General features: G+C 39.1%; 1 protein-coding gene across 1 annotated transcript; it reads right to left on the bottom strand.

Annotated features, from left to right (window-relative positions):
• Window positions 1-10,437: 10,437 nt before the first annotated feature.
• LOC104833500 (cytochrome b-c1 complex subunit 2, mitochondrial) lies at window positions 10,438-22,915 on the bottom strand. The gene is made up of 14 exons (XM_010570193.1): window positions 22,720-22,915; window positions 21,086-21,178; window positions 20,811-20,960; window positions 19,517-19,581; window positions 18,468-18,524; window positions 17,981-18,105; window positions 16,426-16,523; window positions 15,941-15,998; window positions 15,678-15,773; window positions 14,430-14,629; window positions 14,075-14,155; window positions 13,431-13,507; window positions 11,544-11,697; window positions 10,438-10,684 (listed from the first exon to the last, which is right to left on the bottom strand). The coding sequence occupies exons 1-14, from the start codon at window positions 22,753-22,755 to the stop codon at window positions 10,601-10,603; spliced, it is 1,374 nt and encodes a 457-aa protein (XP_010568495.1). The 5' UTR covers window positions 22,756-22,915; the 3' UTR covers window positions 10,438-10,600.
• Between the last annotated feature and the right edge of the window lie 87 nt (window positions 22,916-23,002).

Genomic DNA, 23,002 nt, shown 5'->3' with positions numbered 1-23,002 from the left:
GGCGGCCGTCGCCTCAGAGCGGGTCTCCGGTGGGGGGCGGCCGTCGCCTCAGAGCGGGTCTCCGGTGAGGGGCGGCCGGTACCCGGGGCCTCGGCTCCTCCTCGTCCCCTCCCAGCTTCGCCCCGGATGGGCCCCAACACCTGCCCCGCGTCCCGGTCCTTAGCTGCCCGCCCGCATCCCTACCCCCAGAGGTGTTCGTTTTTCAACCGGGGCACACGGGGATCCCTCCCTTCTCCCTGCCCCGGCCCGGAGGCCTCGGGCTGGGCGCAGCCGGGGCCTCCCCCTCCTCAGCGGCAGGGCCTGCCTTCCCCCACGGGAAACGGTGCACAGAGAGCCGGGAGCGAGCGACTGGGTCAGCACCGTGTAAAGGGGCCTGAGGAACGATCATAGGCCTGTCTTCACCACAAAAAATCCCCTCGTGTTTCGCTAGTCACTGTCACTCTCTACCCCTTTGAAATGTTGAGCATTCGCTTAAATTTCAGAGTTGCTTCTGTAGCAATGGTAAAAATGGGAAGTGGAAGGACCGATTCATGGAGGTTCCTCCAGGTGTTACATGACTGTGGAGCACCACCAAAGCACTACATTGCGTTGCTGTCTGTGCTGTGTGTTTGGAAGAAAACCTAATTAATCTTGACTGGAAATCTCAACCAAATACAGTGATTTTTAATGACGTGCTTTTCCGTGGATTCAGCTATATTGAAGCGTAGGGGTATCTGTAGCCAATAAATGAACAATGCACCAAATGTGGGAAACCAGCCCGGTTTTGGACACAGTAACTGTGCTATCGATACTGTCATTCTGGGATAGGAATGCTGAACTAAATTAGTCTAGCAGCCCCCACATCTACAGGTACTTGAAAAACATCTAACACCTTACATATGTTTTTTTCCTTCTAACAGTGAAGACCCACCTGTTTTTTCCAGAGCAGCATAAGTGGACTATACAGAACATATCGGGAAGCCAAGCGGGCAATTGTCTGTGCTGTTTATTTTTATGTAAGTCTTTTATGTAGATGGGAGACTATACAAACAAAATGGAGATATTAGTAAAGTAATCTTAAAGTGTTCAACAGCAATCAGTAGTACTTATTATTTGGAGGACAAGAGCTGTACTCAGGTTCTATTGAAATCACCTATTCTTGACAGATTTTAAGGTTGGAGAAAATAGTAAAACTTTTGATGAAAAACAGCTCAAATTATTCCCTTTAAACAGGGAACAATTGGTGTGTGGAAGAAATGGGACAATTGATTTTTTATTTAAAAGATTTAAAAATTATATTGCACTAACAATGGGAATCTAGCAGCCTTGAAAATAAGTTATTTCCAAGAATCATCTGCAACTATCCTATAAATTGGCTTTAAGTGGTATTTAAGTAGCTTTTAATACAAGCATTATGTAGAAGTCTGCCTCAAAATGAGCTTGTCTCCAAATAAGTCAGCTTCATGGCAGAAGGAATAAAGGAAGGAGAGATGGAGAGGGTATACAAAGGGAAGATATGGTTTTCATTGGCTTTTGCTATGCAGGCAAGTATGAAGTCAGAAATAGTGACAGAATCCAGTCTTCATACCCTGCAGGCTGTGTGGTCAGTTATTTAATCTTTCTCAGGTTTATTAGGAGATGAGTACATGCCTAAGGATGCCGTGTGGGAGGACACTGCCAGCTATAAGTTCTCCAGAAAGCTTTGGGGCCTCAGGCAGAGCTGCGGTATTGACAGACAGGCAGCCTAAATCGAATTACTCTTCTTGGACTGAAACAATGCACTAGATGCTGCCCAACGCCAGACTTCCCTATGCCTGCATTACTTGTGTGGTGCTGGGGGAACTCAGAACCCACGTGCCCCAGCGTTCTGAGCAGTTGCAGGGCGTTGTCACCTCCTCACTTGCTTGTAGACTCTTCCTCTACAGGCCATCATGGAGCAGTAGCACATTTCCAAGATGCTCACCTAGGACACACCTGCCTAGGAGTTTTGGCTCCATAGAAAAAGCTCTTCGTCTGGACTCGATGGAACATACACAGTCTTCACCAGCAGCTGGGGATGAAACTAAGAGTGAGTTTCCATCTCTTTTGGTCATTTCTTCCTCTGTTCATTTCCATTTCCTCACTTCTGCCCCAGAACTACTCTTCCAGTCCTGTCTTTCAGTATCTCAAACTTTTTAAGTCCTTCTGCTACCAGTCAGTTTATTTTTTTCACAAAGCCCCCAGTGCCCCAAATTTTCTTAGTATCAAGAGGCATTCCTGCTCTTGAGGCTGAGTGTTTGGAATGGAACTGTAGGCAGATGACAATAGGAGAAGGACGTTTCTTCAGCAGAAGAGGATTGGATGAGATCCTATGCTGCTGCCTGCAGAAACTGCAGAATTGAAGGGTGAACTTGGAGAAAATCAGGACAGTGTCAGGGGAACTGTAATGTAAGTTCTGTCAAGTGTCTAAACTTTCTGTAGCACAGAACAAATTGAAAATCCACCTTCCTTGGAGACTATATAGACTGATATCAGGTATAGTAAAAAGACAAGAGTCTCATCTAAAAGTGTGAATGTTAGCATTCCTCCTAAATGTTTTGAAGGCTTTGGATTAGTCACAGCTTTCATGGTCTTAAGGCTTTCATGTCCAGCAAGATAACTTCATGCAATAAGAAGATGCTTAAAATCAGGATTCTGGCTTCTAATTAAAGTTAGCTAGATTTATTATTAGCATTTTTTGTTTGTTGTTTCACTGCTGATCATTTGATGACCTACAACTGGTCATGAATTTTAATGGAATTTGCTGAATAATTTTGGCTAGAAAATAATATAAAGTAGCCTTACATCTTATCATCTGTTTACATTTATTGGCCTGGGAGTTAAGTATTCATTCTGGAAGTAGGAAACTAGGATTCAGTTCCCTCTTCTGGCTGAAAAAGATTGAAACACACGTTGAAAAGTGACCAACAACACCATAGGAAAGGTTTCAATCCGTTCTACTGATCCTGTTCCACTTTGCATAAATTCCCGAGCTGGAAAAACAGTAGCAGCTCAGACATTCAACCTCTCAGAATTATCAACAGATGGAAGTGTGTTCCAGAGTGAGTCTTCCTTTGCTTTTCTTGCATGACCATGAAAATTAAGTATTTAATCCAAATGAAATTGGATTAAATTTCAACTCAGCAACAAAAAAAATCCTGCATTTTCTATTGAGGAGAAACAAAATATCCAAACCATTCCTGCTTCCTTCTCTGTTTTTCAGTTCAGCAGCCAAACTGACAAGTCAAATGTTCACATTTCTGTACTTTCAATCTGTGCTGTCATTTAGAGCCTGATCCAAAGCTTTACTGAAGCCATTAGGAAGATGACCAAGTTTCTGTATTTTAAAGAGGGGTAAAGTGGTAGGAATTTTCATTAAGTGATTCCAGACCACTGGAGACGGTCTCAAGAGTTAAGTTATTGCTACTCTACTGTCAGAAGTTACATTTAGAGATTAGATCTTAAAAGAGACAGAAAAAGTAATTTTTAACAGAATACAGTTTGTTTTAGGAGTCTCAAGCACTTGTGTGACAGTCTTAACTTTTCCTCCTCAATGAGGAGAACAGGCTTGAGAGATGGAGGATTTCTTTATTACCCTATTATGTTTCTTGGTGGAGACACTGGGATAATGTCATTCATATTGTATTACTTGTATTGTGCGTTTTAATGGATAGCGGATGCTCAAGAGTATTTTATTTCTGTAAGTGCTAAATATGGCAAGTACAGTCCCTTCCCTCATGTCAGCAGAGAGTATGGAACCAATCTGCTGGAAATTTAGAAATTAATCTCCTTTATAAATATTGATTTGAAAAATCCATTTTTTATAGGAATTCAATCTTTTCTGGAAGTCCTTAACAGCTGACAGCTCCTCTGTTCTGTTATTCTGTACCCTGTTCTCTACCTTTCCTGAATATATCGCCACTAGTAATGAATACTTAAGTAACAGCAGAATTCCTTTTTCTCTTGGTAAAATGTGTGACTTTTTAAGAAATAAGTTTCTAAGTAGAAACTACTTGCAGTATATTTATTTGCAGAAAGCTAGTTTATGGGGTACACTAACTTTTTATAAGTATTGCTATTATGGCTTTTTGGCAGCAACTCAGCAGGCAATGCCTATCTAGAGAAGCAATTAAGGGTGAGGGGCTTAACTGTTTGGACAATTAAGAACGGGTACAGTGCCTGCTCAAATGTCTCCTTAAACCTTTTACCAAAGAATGATATCACACTTTGAACTAGTAAAATTTTACTCTCACTTTTCAAAGGGCAGTTGCCAGCACTGGAAAACATCTCTCAGCACACATTGATTGCAGCATTGAAGGCAAATATTAGGATGGGTGAACAAGGATTGGGTCTCATAATCATACAGAATGGGCCATATCTCCAGATAACAAGCCTTGTTGAGAAAAGCTCTGCAGCTAACAATGGAAAGCTGAAACCAGGTAAAAAAGAACCAACAGTGATATTCAAATTTAATAGCACTGAAAATATTCTTGTTCTGCATTTATGCTTTGAGCCCGTCTCTGATTTATTTACACGTACGCAGATCAAAAGAAACTCAATTTAAAATTACAGAGAAAAGAAACCAGCACAAACTGTATAAAGCTCAGTGCCAACATTCCACTGTAATGAAATACCTGTGATCTTAAAATAGCTGATATGGGTGACTGTTTCATAATCAGATCAAGATTTAAGTCTATATCTTGTTCTCCAGCAAAAACAGATTTCCTATTCATCAGCAGGTTTGTCCAAAAATAGTTTGACTATTACATTTATGTAGCAACTAAAATTGAATAATATAATTCTTTGTTCAGTCCATTATTGTTCAAGTAATTTCACTCTACAAGTAACACAAAACTTCCTGAAGGCTTGAAATTAATTTGCCTTATTGTTTGCTATTTTTTCCTCTTTATTATACAGAATAGTTACAAAGTAGCAATGGACTAATCTCTGTGCTCTAACAATCCATGCAGGTGTTAGTTTGCCAAATGCTTTAAACCTGAAATGTGCCATATTAGTACTAACAGACTATTACTAGTTATTAAAGTTTCTTGTGGAACATCAGACACCTATATTAAGCTTGTAATTGAAAGCTTCATAAATTTGACTGCTTCACATGGGTCCCTAGACCAATTACATTAGACTCATGAACTACAGTTTGGGGACGATAGCGTGCTATGTTATTACCAAGTATTAAATTGTCTCTAACACAGAAATCTATGAAGCTAAGACTTAACCGTAATGAAGTAATTTAGAAATTTACTGGCTGTACAGTGAAAATGCATATCTTTAAATTAGAACAATTTCCCCAGCATTGCCTTTATAGTTTGGGCAGTCCTTTCTTCTCGCACCTTTCAGAGAGAATTAGAATTCCAAGTACTAGGAAGAAAGATCTGCTTGTTTGATGAAATAAAAAACATTGAGTGGAGTTCTTAACCTCTTTTTAGAAAAGGCTTTGCACCTTTGATTCGAATATAAAAATCAGTGGAAAAATCCTGAGCATAAAATAGAATTTGATTTGGATTTGAATTAAGTACTTTATTATTATTATTATCGTAGGAGCTGATAGCTTTCATCTATTCCCTAAAAAACCCCCTATGGTATACAAAAGCATATATATGATACTGATTTGGTTGTTGATTTGTTTGGGGCTTTTTTACATCTATAAGGTAAAAAATACAGAATATTAATCACTGAAACTAAGTAGTTCTATTTGCAATAACTTGAAAAAGGTCGGCTCCAAAAGCATTTTAACAAAACCTACAAGAACAAGGAGTCAAATTATTTATGGCACATGATGTGTTTGATTTACTGCAGCAAGTACTGAACAGTTTAAAGGGGGTTGAGGACTGATAACAAACGTTGTCCTTTTGCAGCTGATCTTCGTTTTTGGAGCCAAAATGAACAATTTGAGCATCATTCATGGAGCACCTGGATCTAACTCAGCACATTCCACACACACAAAAAAAAGCAAACAGCTGAATTTGTTCAGTTCATGTTTAGAGTGAACTTACAAAAACTTTGTATTTATGACCAAAGCTGTAAAATTTTGCAGAAAAGATAGTATTTTATAGAAGCCCTGTCTCTTAATGATACCACAGGCAGCACACTTATTTTGGCATTAATACCAATGTACAGAGCATGGGGCTTGAGAAAAATATGATGCATGAATGCACTGCTTAGGAGGTTTTTTTTCAGTGAATTAAGATTTATCTTTATGGATTTATTTTTTGAGTCAATTAAGATGAGTATTATCTGTAATTTCAAACTGGAACCTAAAAGAACAATTTTATTACTGCTTATAGCTTGAAAGAGCTTGTGCCATCCTGCTGACTTTAACAGGGAGGAGGTCGAAATTAGCAGCGGTAGTGGGAGGCACTAATGTGTTAAAATCCTACGGTTAGACTCACCAAACTCATATGTATGTATGCATGCCCTATTCTCCATGCCAGCAAGAAGAAACAGGGCTGCTTAGTATGTGTGTTTCCTCAAAATACCTTCATAGTGCAAGAGGTTATCTCCACATAAATCTTCAGTGGCCACTAAAGGTTATCAACCACAAAACTGATAGGTGAACTGAAAGGCTGGGTGGTTCATTCAGACTCTAGATGCTGGAGCAGAGAAGCAAAATTATCCACGTCTGCAGTTCAGAGATGGCTCTGACTTGCCACAACAGTATTATCAGGACAGTATGGGCAGAAAAAACAGATTCTAAAGGAATCTATTAAAAGCTGAGAGCGTCTTGCAGATATTTTAAAGCATGAGTGCATTTATGTCTATGCATTTTGAAACACATAATTTGGGTGATTTATCTTTCTGTTTGAGGCTGAGAACTTGCATAAAACTGTTGGTAAAATGTTTTCTGTTGCTTTTTTGGTATCTGCTACCCTGGTACTTGTTCTAGAACTAATTGTTTACACCCCAGTAGAACCAGTATCTTGTGATAAGCTAGAGTGGATAGAGGGTGTGATGATGATGGAGTAAGAGTAGTTAGTGTAAAAAGTGAATGAAAAAATGGTAGTCAGTAGTTCAGGTAAACAGTTTTAAAGCCTGTAAATTTTTGCTACAGGCATTTTTAACCCAAAAGGGTTAAGAAGAAAATTGAGCAGATGGAGAGAGGCTCCTTGCTCTGCCTAATATGGCAGCAGACAGCTGTACAGCTTGTTTAAATCCCGTATGCTGTTCTGTTGCAGTTCAGTATGTAATGTTTACCGATACTGGTCCTCTGCGCAACTGTTTCTGCCAGGCTGCTGATAGAGCTGTATAGTCTGCTGCAGACTGATTCTGCTTGCCTTTTGCAATCTCCAAAATTACAGGTTTACACAGTAATTACAACTCCCTCCAACCCCTCGAAGCCCATCTTGTTTATACCCCATGGTATCTACAGGTGCTGGGGCTTCTGTACTCTGTTGTTCTTGGATGCAGTACCGCTTTTTGCAAAACTGCAGCTCAGTGCTTTCCACTGGCAGCAGGTAATACGAACATTATTTGCAGCCTTATCCCTTAAAACAAACAAACACAAAAACCATCACCACCGCTTTCTGCTGGAACTCCTCAGTTAGATTCTGCACCAGCTCTTGTGGGCACCTCCTACTTCTCCCCGGCCTTGCTTGACATTGTCTTGCAATGGGACCACATGTTGGTTTTCAGGGTGGAGGGACAGGCATCAGCCACCGAGGAGAGTCAAGCCCTGGAAACGTCCAGGGGCCCAGAAAAGCACAAAGTGACACAGCTGTTACACGGATTCTCCAGTGTCCACCTAGGTAAACTTAGCCACTGTGGAGGAAGGGGTATGCTTGGCTCCATACCAACACATAAACAGCAAGGTGACATACAAGGGTAGGCAGCAGATATGTATAGACAGGGTATTCCAGCTGTGAAAAGGTGCAGGGGAGCAGTGGAAAGATGCCAGCAGAACTGTTTGGAGTGCAGCTACGTAACCTCAGCTCAACCTTGCTGGAGTCTGTCTGGTCCCAAGTAGTGGTCCTGATCAGAGCATTCACCATTGTACCTTTATCTTGCCTAAAAAAACCCACAGAAATGGAGGGTAGTCCTGAATAGGCAATCTAAAGTTTAGCGTGTTCACTCAGAAAAAATCCCAAACTAAACAAGTGAACTGCAGCTTTCCTTAGTGTTGTTAAAACATTAGCTCTTAACAGAGCTAAAAAACTGTCATTAAAATAGAAAAAAAAAAAAATTGCATCCAGTTGAAGAGCTGTTAAACACATGCTTTTACATAAAAATGTGAAAGTATAGTGGTTAAGACTACATATTTTGTAACACAGACATTAAAAAATTGAAAAAGTCTCTTAAACTGATTGCTGTCCATTTTCTTCCTTGACAGGTGATGTTCTAATAAAAATTGGACATGCTAACGTTTTAGGATGGACTCTGCGAGAGCTTAGGCAACTCCTGCACAATATTCCTATAGGAACTACTCTACAAATCAGAGTTTACAGAGATTTTGTTGAAGTACCTCAACACTGGCAAAGTGCAGTTGAATTAATTCCTGAAGTAAAGCTTCCTGTGATGACAGCAGAGTAAGAAATAAGTACTGTACATAACTAGAATTTCACACCTTGCATATTATTCTAGCAAGAAACAAGAAACAGTGTAATAACTTTTACATTTTAGGATAAAATGTTAGTCTAAAGATTTACTTTCATTTACTTTTTTGAAATAGAAAACTGTGATTCGAAATTAACAAATACCAAAAGAAAAGTCTACTTTTCTAGTTAGAGTGAAGACAGGGTCAGGACCAACATTAATTTTAGATATGGCCCTTCCTGCCTCCACACTGAGCATAAAAAGTCTGGCTGGCAATAATAGCAAAGGGGCCATGTTGATTTGCAATAGCCAAGGATCTAGACAATTACAAGTAGCTGATAATACCAAGATGGAGGTCTTGCTACAACCATGTAAAAAGCTTACCGGTTTCTTAATCAGTCTAACTATTGACAGTGGTTAATGATTATGACTTTTCAAATTAAACTTCAGGAAAAATAATCTCTTCTTGTGAGAGCTACTGCATGCAGAAGCTTTTAAAAATATATTGCTCTCAATTCTAAAGGTGGCTCATACAGTAAGGATGATTAATCTAGATGGGATACAAGGCAGTTACAAGTTTTCCTGAGGCACAAAGTTCTAATAGAAAAGAGACCTCAGAGGTAGGGGAAGGAACAGAAGTATTAAAAGGAGATAATTAGGCTAGAACAGCAGAAAGCTCGCTCACACAGCAAGGGGCTTTCCAAGAGATTAAATCTCTCAGCTTATGTTTAAATAAAATTATTTGCTATTCTGAAGGAACAGAAAAAGGATAGCTTGCTTTTCTGTTGACCAAATTACAACTTAGCTATTACTTTAGAGTCCAAAGGAAATAGTGTGCAAAGGACTATGGACAATAGCATTAGTTTGATATTAGAGGAGTTTCAGAACTGATGAACCTGGCTTTAGAACAAGTATTTGAAAAAACTTAAGGCTCCACGGTTAGTTAACTAAATGGCTATGGGAATTATTGCACGTTAAAGTAATACCATGCTGTGTATTTTCAGCACAAGGGAAGACACCGAGGACGAAGATGACACCGGGTCCAGTAGCGATGATGATGTAGACTTGGAAACTTTTCACTATAAATCTTCCCAGCCATACTGTTGTGAGTTCACTCATAAGTTACCATCAATACCCAAAATTTGGCAGATATCCGATACAGGCCAGACACTTAGAGTAGGCATAGACACTGTTTGTGATGCTGTACTTCACGATGATGTTGACGCATTGTGCAATCGTAAGTTTGATGCTAGTGGTGTTAGACCTCCTTCATACCAGGCTATGGAAAACAATGAGACCAGTTCCTCTTCCCCCTGCCCTTCTGTATCAGATACATCCTATTTGGAAGGATTTGCCTTTGTTTCAGAATAGCTCAAAACTTCTTCAAAACCTAGATTTCTGAAGTTTTATCTGTTTTCTTTTAATATGTGCCTAGACTTCAAAAAAATCTAAATGTCCTAAGATATTTGAAATCATATATTAGCTATATAAAGCTGTTTTAGCAATGCCTTCCCACCCCTCAAAGATGTCTATCAATGCTACTTGTAGAGAAGACATTCAGAAACATGAGCTCTGCTAGCCCCAGACAAGTTAGCAGTTGCAAGCTCTAAAAAGGTCTTATATTCATCTTTGTTTGAAGGTAAGTTTCTTCATTTACTTGATCTAAGGATCATGGAGTTAGTTTATCAAGAACTTCCTGAACGTACAAGAATACATGGACAACTAGTGGCAATTACAGTATTTGTCTGCATCGCAGTAATCATTTTTGATATAACTATTTTTTACATCGACTAAAAGTCACCTTATTTTCTCACTGTAGTTTTACCTTCAGTGTACAGAGCCAGACTTATCAGCATTTTAGCTATCATTTTCAGTGGAAAAAAACTAAACACAAGATGTATGAACTCAGCACTTTATTTGATGAGTGCAAGCCCACAATTACTCCAGATTAGCTTTCTGAAAGAACTGAATTCATAAATAACAAGTTAGTAGTAATTTATTTAGAACATAGGTGACATAGAGCTCAGGTTGATCTTGAATCTGCATCTCAGTTTTGTTTTTACAACTCCTCAAGAAACGGAGTATTTCCCAAATCCCCACTAGCTGCCATTGATTTCTTCCCATTGACAAACTTCTTTGCAGCCTGGAAACAAACCAGAAAGATGGATATAAGGAAGTATTTGCTACAACAGTTTATCTTGCTGTTCATAGCCTCAGCTTCAAGTTATTAAAACAAACAACAAATCCCAACACTACTATAGTATGTCATCGAGTAAACAATTTTCATTTTGTTGTCTAAACTTATCTGCTTCTAATCCAGCTCCTCATTACTTTATAATCTAAACAGGAATGGCAGAATGCCAGTTGGATATAAAAGGTGTAAACTCTCTGAAAATGGTTATTCCTAGAATGTTTATTACACCACAAGATACAGTAGATCCCTCCTTACTACTAAAACTATTGCTAGTTGCTACTGCAACACAAATTAGCGATGACTGAAAACAAAGATTTTCTGTCTTAGAATTTCTCTTTCTGATGGATTTCTGAAGTTTCCTTCAAGTATAAGCAATGAGATAATTTGGAATAGCAATGCAGTTACATCAGTTTATCATTGAAAGCCTAACTGTTTTATTACGCGCACCAAATATTCTAGACTCAGGAATCCTAAAAGCCTTGACAATGAAGTGCCTGTGCTGGTACTACTACCAAGTTTTCCATGAATACTAGTTGGTAGTTTTGGTAAATTTAAGTGAAGTAAATGAGAATTTCACATACTCCCAGCTACACTAGTTTTACAGTGTATTGGATTAAAGGGTCTTCTGTTAATAATGTAAGTAAACACATCGTAAGATAGCCAGCTGGGATTTATAAATGAGTTGCTTTTTTATTTTAAAGATAGTATATGTGTGTGTTTATAAACACACACAAATGAGCACCAGTTTTGTATAAAAAACACTTATGCAGTGATTAAGGAACACCTGTAGATGCCAACACATACTTACATTCACAACATCAGCAGTGGCTACAGAGTCAATTTTTTGAGCAACAACAGATGGTGATGTGTGTGTGCCAGAAACCAATGACTCGGAGCCAATTTCATTCAGTAAGCCTTCTGCAGTCTCCACTGACATCAGATAGGTGGCTTTCAGCTGATTTCTGCCATCAAAGCAAGCATTAAGGATGAGTGAGCATGTAAGTCCTGTTATTACCTTCCCCACCGCACCCGTAAGTGCAATGAGTTTTTGGTGCTTTTTAAGTTTTCAAGATTCCTCTCCGTTTTGAAAGGTTTTCCTTTTCAAGTATGAAAGGGTTCTGTAGTTAGGAAAAAGGCACCACAAATAGTCCAAGTATGAAAATGACAGGGTACTTGAACACCTACTGCCTTGGAATGATCAACCACCCCGCACAGTCAGAAGATCTCTAGCTCAGAATTTGTTTCTGTTTGAAGTAACTAATGCTACCTAAACTAAAGTTACCCCAGGAATTAGACAAACTAATCTATCAAATTTAAAAATTAGGTTTAAAATTGATTCCAGTTTCTCATCAAGAACAGATGTATGCAGAGCAATTTTGTTGTAAGCGACAAAGAAGCAACAAAAGTAAATGGTTAGGCTCCTTGTGCAATAGTTCCATGGTCTGTTAAAAGACAGCAGGTTGATACTGTTTTTTCTGTTTCATGCAGTCTCACTGCTACATACAAAAATCTTATTTTTATAAGCTAGTCCTATTCTTTTTTAAAAGTCAACAGCAGAAAATGGTTTATTCCAATAGAATTATTAAGTAGCTTGGTATTTTTGACTGAATTCCAAGATTTTGCAAATATCACTAACCTTGAATTTGGTTTTTGGGGTGGGTTTTTTTGTGTGTGTGTCACTAAAGGACAAAGAGCAATAGAGAAAATATGTGAAGCCATTCCAGAAGGGAAGCCACAGCACTGTGTGTAACTCCCTAATACTAGGCAACTTTGTTACAAAAAAAAAGAAACCCCCCACAAAAAAACACAAAACAAAACAAAAAACCCAACACACAAAATATATGCCAAATATAAAGGTCCAGAATTTACCATTTAGCTACTAGTGACTAAGGCACAACCAATCATGTCTAAGTTATCAAGTTCTGTGTAATCAAGCTTTATGTGGAGTCTTGTAAGTATTTTATATATGCAACAGACAATATTTTCATTTTGCTACTTGAGTCAATCTGTACTATATTGTTGTATTGCATGACTACAGTTTTAGAGGCTCAGTGCAGTTTAACGCTACTTGGAGATCAAGCACCAACTAATGTGCACTACCCTCTATAAATTAGAAATTCCAAACTTTGTTGATGTTACTGCATCTCTAATAGTAATTTTCCCCCATCTCAAATATTCCTAGAGGCACATATTTCAAGCACTTGGATGTAACATCACTAATTCAGTGCTTTACACTTCCAGACCGTCATTACTACTATTCTTTGAAGATGCAGAAGATTGCTTAATATAATTGTTTTGGGAATTGCTGCAGTGTGACTGTAAAGGGAATCACCTAAGTAATGCAATTTAGGATTCTAATTTAAATACATCTTAATACTACAGGGTATGATTAAAATGACAGCATCTGCTGATACCTGCTAATTTCTTACACTGAAACAGTCTTCAGAAAACGTTAACACTTACCTAACAAGCTTTTATTAGGAAATACCACTAGCAGAGAATCAGTATAGCTTTGAAAAAAAAGAGTATTGACAAGTGCTTCAGTTTTAAGTCAGGAAAGTGAGCAGTTCTCCAAGGAAATAATTACAGGACAACAATAAGCTCTGCTGTACCGAATAGTCTAAGTGTTTGACAAGTAGCTACATGTTAAGAAACTTCTCTTTAAAACACACAAGACAGTTCTTTACTCACTTACTTTGCCTTTGCGACATCATCATCGGTGATGCCACCCTGAGCAACTGCCTTTATCTGGTTCAAAGCAGCTTTAATGACCTGAGGAAAATTAAATCATTTAAGACTTCTTCCAGCATTAAATTTCAACATGCTATTTCTATTATCTGACACCTTAAAAACTTCAGGAATGAGCAGCTGACAGTGCTAGGATTGTTAGCCTGAACTCAATGCTGTACAGCTTTAGAACAAAACTAAAACCACTGTAATAAATACCAAAGTGAGACACAAAAACCAGCGTGGATTTAACTTACAATACCACATTAATTTGCATTGCCTCACCATTTTTCATGAGAGTATTCAGTTCTGCCAGCTTCAAGAGCGAGCATGTTCCTTGTGATGCACTTAGGCTTACACATGTAAATCAGCAATTACAGTCAGCAATTCAAGGTATTTTACTAGCTCTAGTTCGTATTAGGTATTTATACTTTGCAGAAAGCAAGTCTCATTCCCAGCTTACAGAGCTAAGTCGTAACTGAACATGCAGCATTCTTATACAAGAAACCAGATGAACTGACTTTTTTTTCAGATGAATCAGTCACTATTTCAAATCAAAACACTAGTTTGAGGGTTATGTTGTTAATACTTAAATTCTAATCAGCAACTCACCTCCCCAGCATTTGGAGCCTGGGATATGGTATACAACCCAAAAAGCCCAGAATCAGAGTAATTAACATTAAATGCGGAAGCCTGCAAAACAAACATTATTATCAACTGTTTCAAGTATCAGAACAACTTAGTATCAAACATAGGAAAATAATTACTATTAGGATCTGAAATACTGTAATTCAGGAAGCTAAACTCCATCTGTGCAGAGGAGAGATCAGACTGGAAGACCTTGTCCGAAATACTGTAACTTGTGCAAGAATGAACTACTGGAGATTCTCACTGGACGTAGTAACCTCTCAAAGGATAGCATGCATTGCACCTAAAATATCAGAGTGCAGTAACCCTCTGAACTTACGTCAAATGGCTGGCTAGTTGCTTTAGCAATACCCTGGGACAGCTTGCTGGTAACATTGCTTCCCCTCTTGATAAGGGGTCCAGCACCTAAAACATGCTGAAGAACACTGAACGCATTTGCTTCTGCACTCCCAACAGCAGCTCCTTCTGTTACAATAGCAGCATGGACAAGGCTATCGCCATTCTGTTCTCTGATTTCTCCTAAAAATACAACAACAGTGTAGAAGGTAATGCAGCATTCAGTTAGAAACTACTGTATGTTCAGAGGTATGGAAAGGAAACATTTCTAGCCGGGAGTTAAGTTTCATGAGAGAGAAGCCAGGGTGTGAAGCTATTGCATGTCCACTCAGGAAGACAGCAAGAAACTGTTAGTAGGCTGTAGGTCATACTGTAGCTTCCTAATCATTAGATCCCTTTATACTTACAATCCTCAGACGTTACTCCTAACTCTTATTAAAAAGAAATATACATAGTATATGTATACTATGTATCTAGTATACTATATATATAGCATTTTAAAAAAAGCATTCAGAAGTCCTTCACATTAAAAAATTTTCTTGCAAGGACAAACCCAAGTACCTTACTATGCCTTATTTGAACCTGATCCTAAACCACACATAGTATGAGATGATAAAACTCAGCGAGTCTTCAGATAATAAATATCCAGAAAAGTAGTGTACCTTCTGTTCATAAGAATATTTATCCTATTTTATAGAAACTGAAGTTATTCCAGTCAAATATTAAATGTTGGAAACTTCCTATTTTTTCCCATTTGTTTACAGAGTGATTTGATACCCCAACTAAAGAACAGCTATTGGTATTAGTACAAGATACTGCTCTGAAAGAGCTAAGCATTGTTTTGTCTTTTATGAAGGACTTAATGACATTCCAACAGATCTTCCCTAAAGAGAAAGCCTACCACCACTTCTAGGCAGTCCTTAACCTATTCTTAAGGGAATCTTCCAAAAAATGCCAAGAGAAACCATATGCCAGCTTGTTTTTCACTTTATGGAACAAATGATCTTGCAGGTAAAGCTTTGTTGGAGGTATAGGTTCCGTTTTACCCCAGAACTTTCCATGGCAGGGAATAATCCTCTGCTTATTTAGATGGGAGATGTGTCTGAAGTGTCACTTCCCATGTACAGCATTTAGTACAACCATATAGTTTTCAGTTGCAACTTTGAATAACAGTACATTTATAATAATCAGAAAGTCAGTCATTCAGAACAGATAAAAGAAACACACTTACCCCCTCGATAGACAGCCTTTGCACTAGAAATACCAGCTCCACTTCGGATATTTAGAAAGTGCTCTGCAACTTGCTTTAAGTCAGAGTGTTTTACACCTGCAATACAATAGGTTATTCCAAGTAATGTAACTGCATTGAAAAGCTACAGCAGTTACATAAAAGTGTTTTAAGTGCACTGTAACATTTTACTTCTACAGAGAACTTAAAATGTCTACCGTAGTTTTCCCTTACAAATTGCGGTGTCCATTAAAGAACGTACATACCTATTCCTACAAGAGCCATTCTTGCACTTGTGAAATTGTTCTGTACAAAATGGTGAAGCTGCAACAGTAAATTCACATTTTAGGGTATTTTGTATAAAGAACAAAAACGGCAAGTGTGTTTCTGACATCCACTGTTCAGCCTTATACTTCTTAACGCAGCAAACTCCAATGCTTCCAAAAGGAACTGTCTATAGAATAGCATTTTATGCATTCTCCAGTAACAACTACAAAACCCTTTTATACAAGAATACTTCCATTTCATTGACAGCCTTCCTATCAATAAAAAGCCACTGACATTAACCACCTCTCTAAATGTGAATGAGTTCTGTACCCAATACTAAAAGTTGCACTGAAATAAATTATTTTAACACCAGACTAATACGGTAGTAAATACTGACTGTGTATTTACTAAATTAATATTCTCTCTCATCTATCCTTGATAAAGAAACTGAAACAGATTTATAACAGAACACAAATAATCCTACCTGCTCAGAAGTAATTTTTCCAATTGTGTAATCTGGGCAATATAAGGGGTTTGCCAGAGTATTCTTATAAGCTGCAGCATGCAAGTTTTCCAGCACTCCTAAGAGGAACAAAGTTTCAGTGGTGATGATTAACATAAGAGCCACTTTTAATGAAGATTATGAATGAAACTAAATGTTACCCCACTGAAACAGAGCTGTGGTCCACTTTAAGGACCACAAGATCTGCAAAAGCAGGTCTGGAATAATCCAATATACATGGAAGTTTCATCCAAATCCTCAGGCAACAGAATCTGGTCTGAGAGCTTCTATTCTCTTGTATCTTATTTAAAAAAAAACCACCAAACCAAAAACCTAACAACTTGCCTGTGCTCAATACTTTTTGGCCTCAACAGCAAGCTATAAATGCCATCAGTGTTTAGGGGAGGGGGAGCAGTAGAAAACAACAACAAACTCCAACATCCTTTTAATTCATTTCAGAATCATCATCATCATCTTCACTGTAAGCATCCCTTGCTCTCAAGCTTGAGAAAGAACAGGCTGTTTATAATACTATTTGTAGCTTTGTGTGATGTCTCATCTATCTCCCTATTCAGGTGAAGGATGCTAGCATCTTCAAGTCCCTCTTCATTAGTTTTTTCTTACATCCAGTACCATTCTACTCATTCCTATTTGATATTCTCAAAATGTTCTCAAGAGAAAGATGACACTCCTTTCTTCATAGTTCTAATTCTGAACTGTAACTGAAAATATTAAGTTACTATGAGACCAACCTGTAGTTGATACAAGTTTAAAAAACAAAGTTTGTTCTTGATTCCAATTTAAAAATATAGTAGCACTTCAATGTAAGCCAGAGATTTCCAAAGCCCAACACTGTGTTGTCATCTTTAATGGGTTATGAAGGTAAGCATGCTTCACATAGTACAAATGATGTTTATTGTGCAGAACTACATGAGTGAACTTGGTTGACTAGAGTTAAGTAACACAAGATCTATTGGAATAGGATTCGTTTGGCTGAGGCTTTGTGTTTACTTTTATGTGGGTTTTTTTTTTTTAATCCACAAACCTAAATTTATAAACCTAAAACTGGAATCCATTTTCAGTGTAATGAAAATACATATTGTTTTTATACCAAAATAACCAAACAAATTCAAGAAGTCTTTTGTAGAATACTGTTTCCATATCGACAAGTAATACCTAAATATTGTTTTCAGAACACAAGCTGCTGCACATATATTGTCAACAACAGTCACAACTTGCATGTTCTTTGGTTGTACTTCAAAAAAATTAAACAGGTAAAATGGAATCTGTCAAGGAGAATGGTGTAAGCTGTGTTTAGCATGTTACTTGCTAAACATTGTTATGCACAGGCAGGAAAAACTTGTGGATTTACAAAAAAAGTTCCGTGACAACAGAAAGACCATACCTATCAATGGGGAAAAGATGAAGAATGAAATGGTCAAGTGACAGAGCAAAAGGGAAACTATTCTTTTCCACAGTTTTTCATTTTGAATAAACTCCCATGAAGCCAATGCAGTGGATCAGAAAATACACTTACCAACTTGAGGATTCTGAAATGCAATTGCTTTGTCAACTTTTAATCGGGGCTGAAGATCAGTTACTTCCCATGGTCTGAACTCTGGTGCTGTGGTGACATTAAGAAGGTACTCCATTACTGTATCACTAGATAGAAAAAAGTTACAAAGGCATTAAACACAATAGAAGTAGCGTGAATTTCTTCTGAAGTTGAAAGCAATTCAAACTAATCTGTAAGCAACACATTAACAACAAAATATGTCACTCAAGCCAGAGTAGTTATTACCACTGCTGTACAAAGTACAAGAATTCAACTTCAGTTCTGTAGCATTCGTATGCTCAATAGCATGATACAGAAGCTGAATATTAATACAGTAATTTATTGATTTATTACAAAGACATGAAAATAGTTATTACTCCTACCCTGTAAATGATAGGTCTCTACTTCACTACAGAGCAGTTTGTAAAGAATGCAATAACTCAGGTTTACAGCGTATCTAGATACCTACACATAGTCACGCAGGCATTCAACAGAGTAAGTCATTTTCTCCCTTGTTGAGTACACGCTAAATGAGAAAAAATACAAAATCCGTTTCAGCAGAGAACATAGAAGTGGATTTTCACACATATTCCCCATTGACTGAATTCATCAGCAAGATACTGACTAGAATATGTAGTTAACCTTAAATCTGCTTGAGATGCCTGTTTAAAGGAGCCTAATACACACACAGCAGAAACAGACATAACTAAAACTCCTATCTTAAGTATTCAAGTAATAACAAGTGCCTTGTCACCATCAGAATTTAAGATACCATGACAATTCAAGGTAAAACAACAAATAAGGCTGAATAGCAAAACTTGAAGAAAAATGTGTTAACGTATTAAACAAGGCAATTTAGAAATGATTCTTTTCGGGCAGAAAACATAGTTGGTCTTTTCCACTTGCTTCAACACCGTTGTGATTAACAGGAACAAAAAAGGGTAGAGTCTCAAGTTATATAGAACGCAGCTTTTAACCAAATTCTATATAAAACAATCTTACTGGATGAATTCAAGATACATTGCAAGAAAACAGTCACAGCAAGATCCCTCTTTTATTTCTCTTAGGTTTATTTCCTAGGCTTTAAACTCTCAAATCACGAAAGCCAACTACTGTCTGAATTGTTCCCAAAATTGCAGTATGATGAGTGGTATCTATTCACAAAAGATGGAGAAAAACCCAAACATCTACTGACTTCAGGAAATTTAATCTCAAAGCCTGAAAAGGTAGAAAGAACATTAAGCTTTCTGGACAAATTATATTTCTTCCAGGTACATAACATTTATATTTTGTTAAATGAAAGGTATTTTTAAAATACAAGTCATGGGTGCACTCTTGAACCTCAAGAGAACAAGAAGTACAAAAGATGTTCCTTGTCAATGTTCAGCATTCAAGTACTATTACCACACTGAGCTTATCCACCTACATACTATTACGCTTACTGTTTTAAATTTCCTTTAGTCATTCAGCTTGTTTGCATCTTACCAAGATACATTATCTTTGTATGTGGTTACAAACCTCAGGCTGCCCCCAACAGCTTCAATGCCACGAGTAATCCGGAAAGAAGATGCTCCTTTAGTAGTCTATTTAAAAAAAAAAAAGAGCACAACTTGAAATTCTACCTATTTTAAGAACAGATTTGCCTGAGGCTGTTCAGTGCTCACGCAAAGTTGAAACAGTATCTGTTTATTCATTTATACAGAAGCTATTTTGAAAAGTTGAGCCAGCTTACTGCAGCCCTACTCCCAATCATTTCTATCATCCTCTCCAATTTTCCACCATAAGTGCTCACATATTTGCTCCCCAGCTGCATTCTAGAATGATCCAGGTTTGCTTGAACAATTAATAGGATTCTTTGAATTAGGTAAGCTTGACAAAACCAGGGCAAGGAATGCCTACACATACTATTATGCTGACAGCTGTCTGGGGAAAGTAACTTCAGGCAGCAGGTGGGAAGGAGGTAATAAGCAGCTGGGATGTTTTTTGTTTTTTTTCTGCCTGAAACTGATGTGGATTGAACCCATACAACAGCAGTCAGAGACACATCAGTGGCACTGTGTAGCTCTAATCATCACAACCTGGCTGGTATGCAAGAGAGGCCATGTTTACACCTGCAGATAGAGCCAGACAGCAATTGAGATAAACAGCACCAAGGGTAGCAGCCAGAGTGGGTCAAGCCCATGGGACATCTAGCCCAACATTCTGGACCTGACAGTGGCAACAGAAAAGGCTGTTTAAATATAACATCCCACAACTCATTCAGTGATATTCCTGCAGTACCTACAGGAGTTATTCCTTTTAGCAACTGTTTAAGGACCTGCTATCAATGAATTTGATTCTTTTTTGAACCTGCTGATAAGTATCTGCCCCCACAGCATCTTGTATGACTGAAGCTAGACATAAAACAGGAAGGGAAAACAAGTTGCTTAAAATATTCTGATGGCAGTAGTAAGAAAAACTATTCAGAAATATTACACACGCACAAACTCAGTTTCTATCAGCCACCCAAATTAACTTTTACTGCAGCTTAAATAGAGTTATGTGCATAGCTTGATATAGATATATTTTATATATATATAGTTTAAGACACCACTGGAGAGTATCATTCTAAATAAATATCACTGCCTGTCTTCCATGATGCAATGACATTTCTCCTGCACTTGAACCAGGTAACCAAGAATCAATGTACATTGTTTTCCACTTTATAACATCTCTTACATTAAATTTTATCGTATTGGGTTTTTTTTGTGATCATAAACCGTCCACCATTTCACCTACTGCCAACACAGTAACAAAGAGAATAAACACCTACTAAATTAGATGCAAGACGAAGCAAGTGAGCAGTTCCCAAGTTACTAGCGGTTTCATATCTGCTGCCTGCTTTAATAAACACGCCAATTCTTGAAGCTGGAGAAAAGTTTTCCAGAGATGCAATAACTAAGCCATTTGGTAATTTTGTGATCTGTGTTAAAAAGAAAAAAATTTGGTTTAGTTATCCACTGGCAGTACTGTCACAATTCTGCTTTGACCGAGTTTTAAAAGATCAATAAAAAGGAGACAGAAACAAACACCAGTCTTCATACTGACCTCAAGATCCTCAGACTCTGGAGATAATTTCACTCGTTCTGCAGTTGCTGAGGTTGCAACTTTAGGAGCTACTTTAAGTGAATAAAGTCTCTTCTAGAGGAGAAAGCATAAGAAAATGGATTTCCTGAATTAATTCATCACATGTTCCATTACGTACTGAAAAACCAACTAATTTTAAAGTAGAGAGACAATGAATGACTTCAAACCCCAGAGTAAAAAAGTGATTCCCTTGTATTTCCTCTGATCGTTTTTTACATCACTGCTGGAACCTGTGCAATGACTTACATGAGGTCTCTGGAAGTTCAAGAAATAGCACTGTAAGAAAGCTTTTTTTTTTTTCCCTCTTAGCTGTTGTGCAGTGGGAATCTCTACTAATACCATATATTTGTAGGACCACTGTATAGCAATTAACTGAACAAACCATTACAGCAATCCACATACGCAGAACACACCTTTGGAGATAACTTTATTAGGTGTAGGCAGTTCAACTCCTAAGGTCACCTCTCAGAACACCAACCTATCTACACTGACTGCTGCATACAAAGAGGACATGTATGCAAGTCCCCAAACTGCACAGTAATAAGCAGAAACGGGCCTTTAAACTGCAGGGGTGAACATCGCAAGAGCCTTCCCGTCAGCAGCTGGCAACAGAAATTACAAGACTATCGATTTTGAATCTGAAATGCTATTCTCTTCCACCCTTTTTGGAAGTTTCTCATACTTGTAAAATAAGTTTGTTTATTACTCTTCCTTTCACATTAAAAAAGTAACTTAATTCTTCTACATCTTAAAAGTAAAAACTGAGCGACAGAAGCACTGCTGCACTCAGTTGTAGGGATACCAATGACGTAACTCCCCTTGCTTTGCCACGGGCTCTGTTCAATGTATTTTGAGTCTAGGAAAAACTCCTTTCTCCCCCCTCCACAAATTTGTGAAGACACCTAGTTTTAACTTCTAAGTCTACTTATTTCTGAATTCCTACTGCACGTCTAAAATTGACTCACAAACATACTGTGACTCAGGAGTCCTTCACCATCCTATTCAAAACAGCATTTCCAGCAGAGACCTAACACAAGTTATATTCCAGCTGTCCGCCGGCTCCACAAGACCTTCTGCAGCAGAACAAGCCCCCTGCCCCCTCCACGCCTCCGGCACCAGCCCAGTCCCGCTGGCCAAGGGCACCACCTTGCCACAAGCGAGATCGGATCCCCTGAGACCTCTCTCCGGCCATGCCAGCGGCCCTGCCTCGTCGGCCGCTCCCGGGAGAGGCCTCGGGGGAAGCCCCCGGGGAGCCCCTCGCCCCGGCAGGAGCTGCCAGCCACAGAGCTGCGCGCAGGCCGCCCCGGGCCCGGCCCCGGCCCGCGGCCTGTCTGACCTTCAGCCCCTCCATCCCGCTCCGCCATCCGCCGGGCCGGCTCGACCCCGGCCCCGGATCACCCCCGCTGACAGCCCCACAGGCACGAAGGCAGCTCGCTCGCTCGACCGCCCGCCCGCCCACTGCCCGCCAGCCCGGCTCGCCGCCCCGGGGCTGGTTGGGGTCAGGCCCGCCCGCAGCCCCCAGGGCCGGGACAACGGCCGTCGCCGCCCTCTATGCCTCTCCCCCACCGCGCACAACACCTCCAGGCCGCCCTCACCGAGAGGGAACGCGCGACCACCGGGAACCCCTTCATCCTTCCGCGCCCCTCAGCTCGGCCCCGGCGAGTGAAGATGGCTGTCTCGGAGGAAGACTCTGCCTTCCCGGCACGCCCTGCACCGCTTTGACTTTCTAGCGAGTGAATACCCAAACTCTACTGCTCGTGCTTAGAATCACACCTTGAGGATAGAGCGACACCTCGCGGGCTTCCGCGGCGGCTGCGCGCATGCGCAGAGTGCCACCGCCTCCCGGTCAGCGGGCGGGGCTGTCCCACCCCTCGGGGC

The sequence above is a fragment of the Haliaeetus leucocephalus genome, unplaced genomic scaffold (genome assembly GCF_000737465.1).
Source record: "Haliaeetus leucocephalus isolate CR32 unplaced genomic scaffold, Haliaeetus_leucocephalus-4.0 Scaffold295, whole genome shotgun sequence".
In the NCBI taxonomy this organism is placed as follows: domain Eukaryota; kingdom Metazoa; phylum Chordata; class Aves; order Accipitriformes; family Accipitridae; genus Haliaeetus; species Haliaeetus leucocephalus.
The sequence above is the reverse complement of the archived record's forward strand: the minus strand, read 5'-3'. Positions and strand labels throughout refer to the sequence as shown.

What these genes read in the sequence shown, in the direction of transcription:
- LOC104833500 (XM_010570193.1), bottom strand. Translation starts at nt 22,755, where the DNA reads ATGAAGGGGTTCCCGGTGGTCGCGCGTTCCCTCTCG. An exon ending in GAATGCCTGCGTGACTATGT is followed by an intron (nt 18,106 to 18,467) that starts GTAGGTATCTAG and finishes TTTTCTATCTAG; the next exon opens with TGATACAGTAATGGAGTACC. An exon ending in ATTTCAGAATCCTCAAGTTG is followed by an intron (nt 16,524 to 17,980) that starts GTAAGTGTATTT and finishes TGTTCCTCTTAG; the next exon opens with GAGTGCTGGAAAACTTGCAT.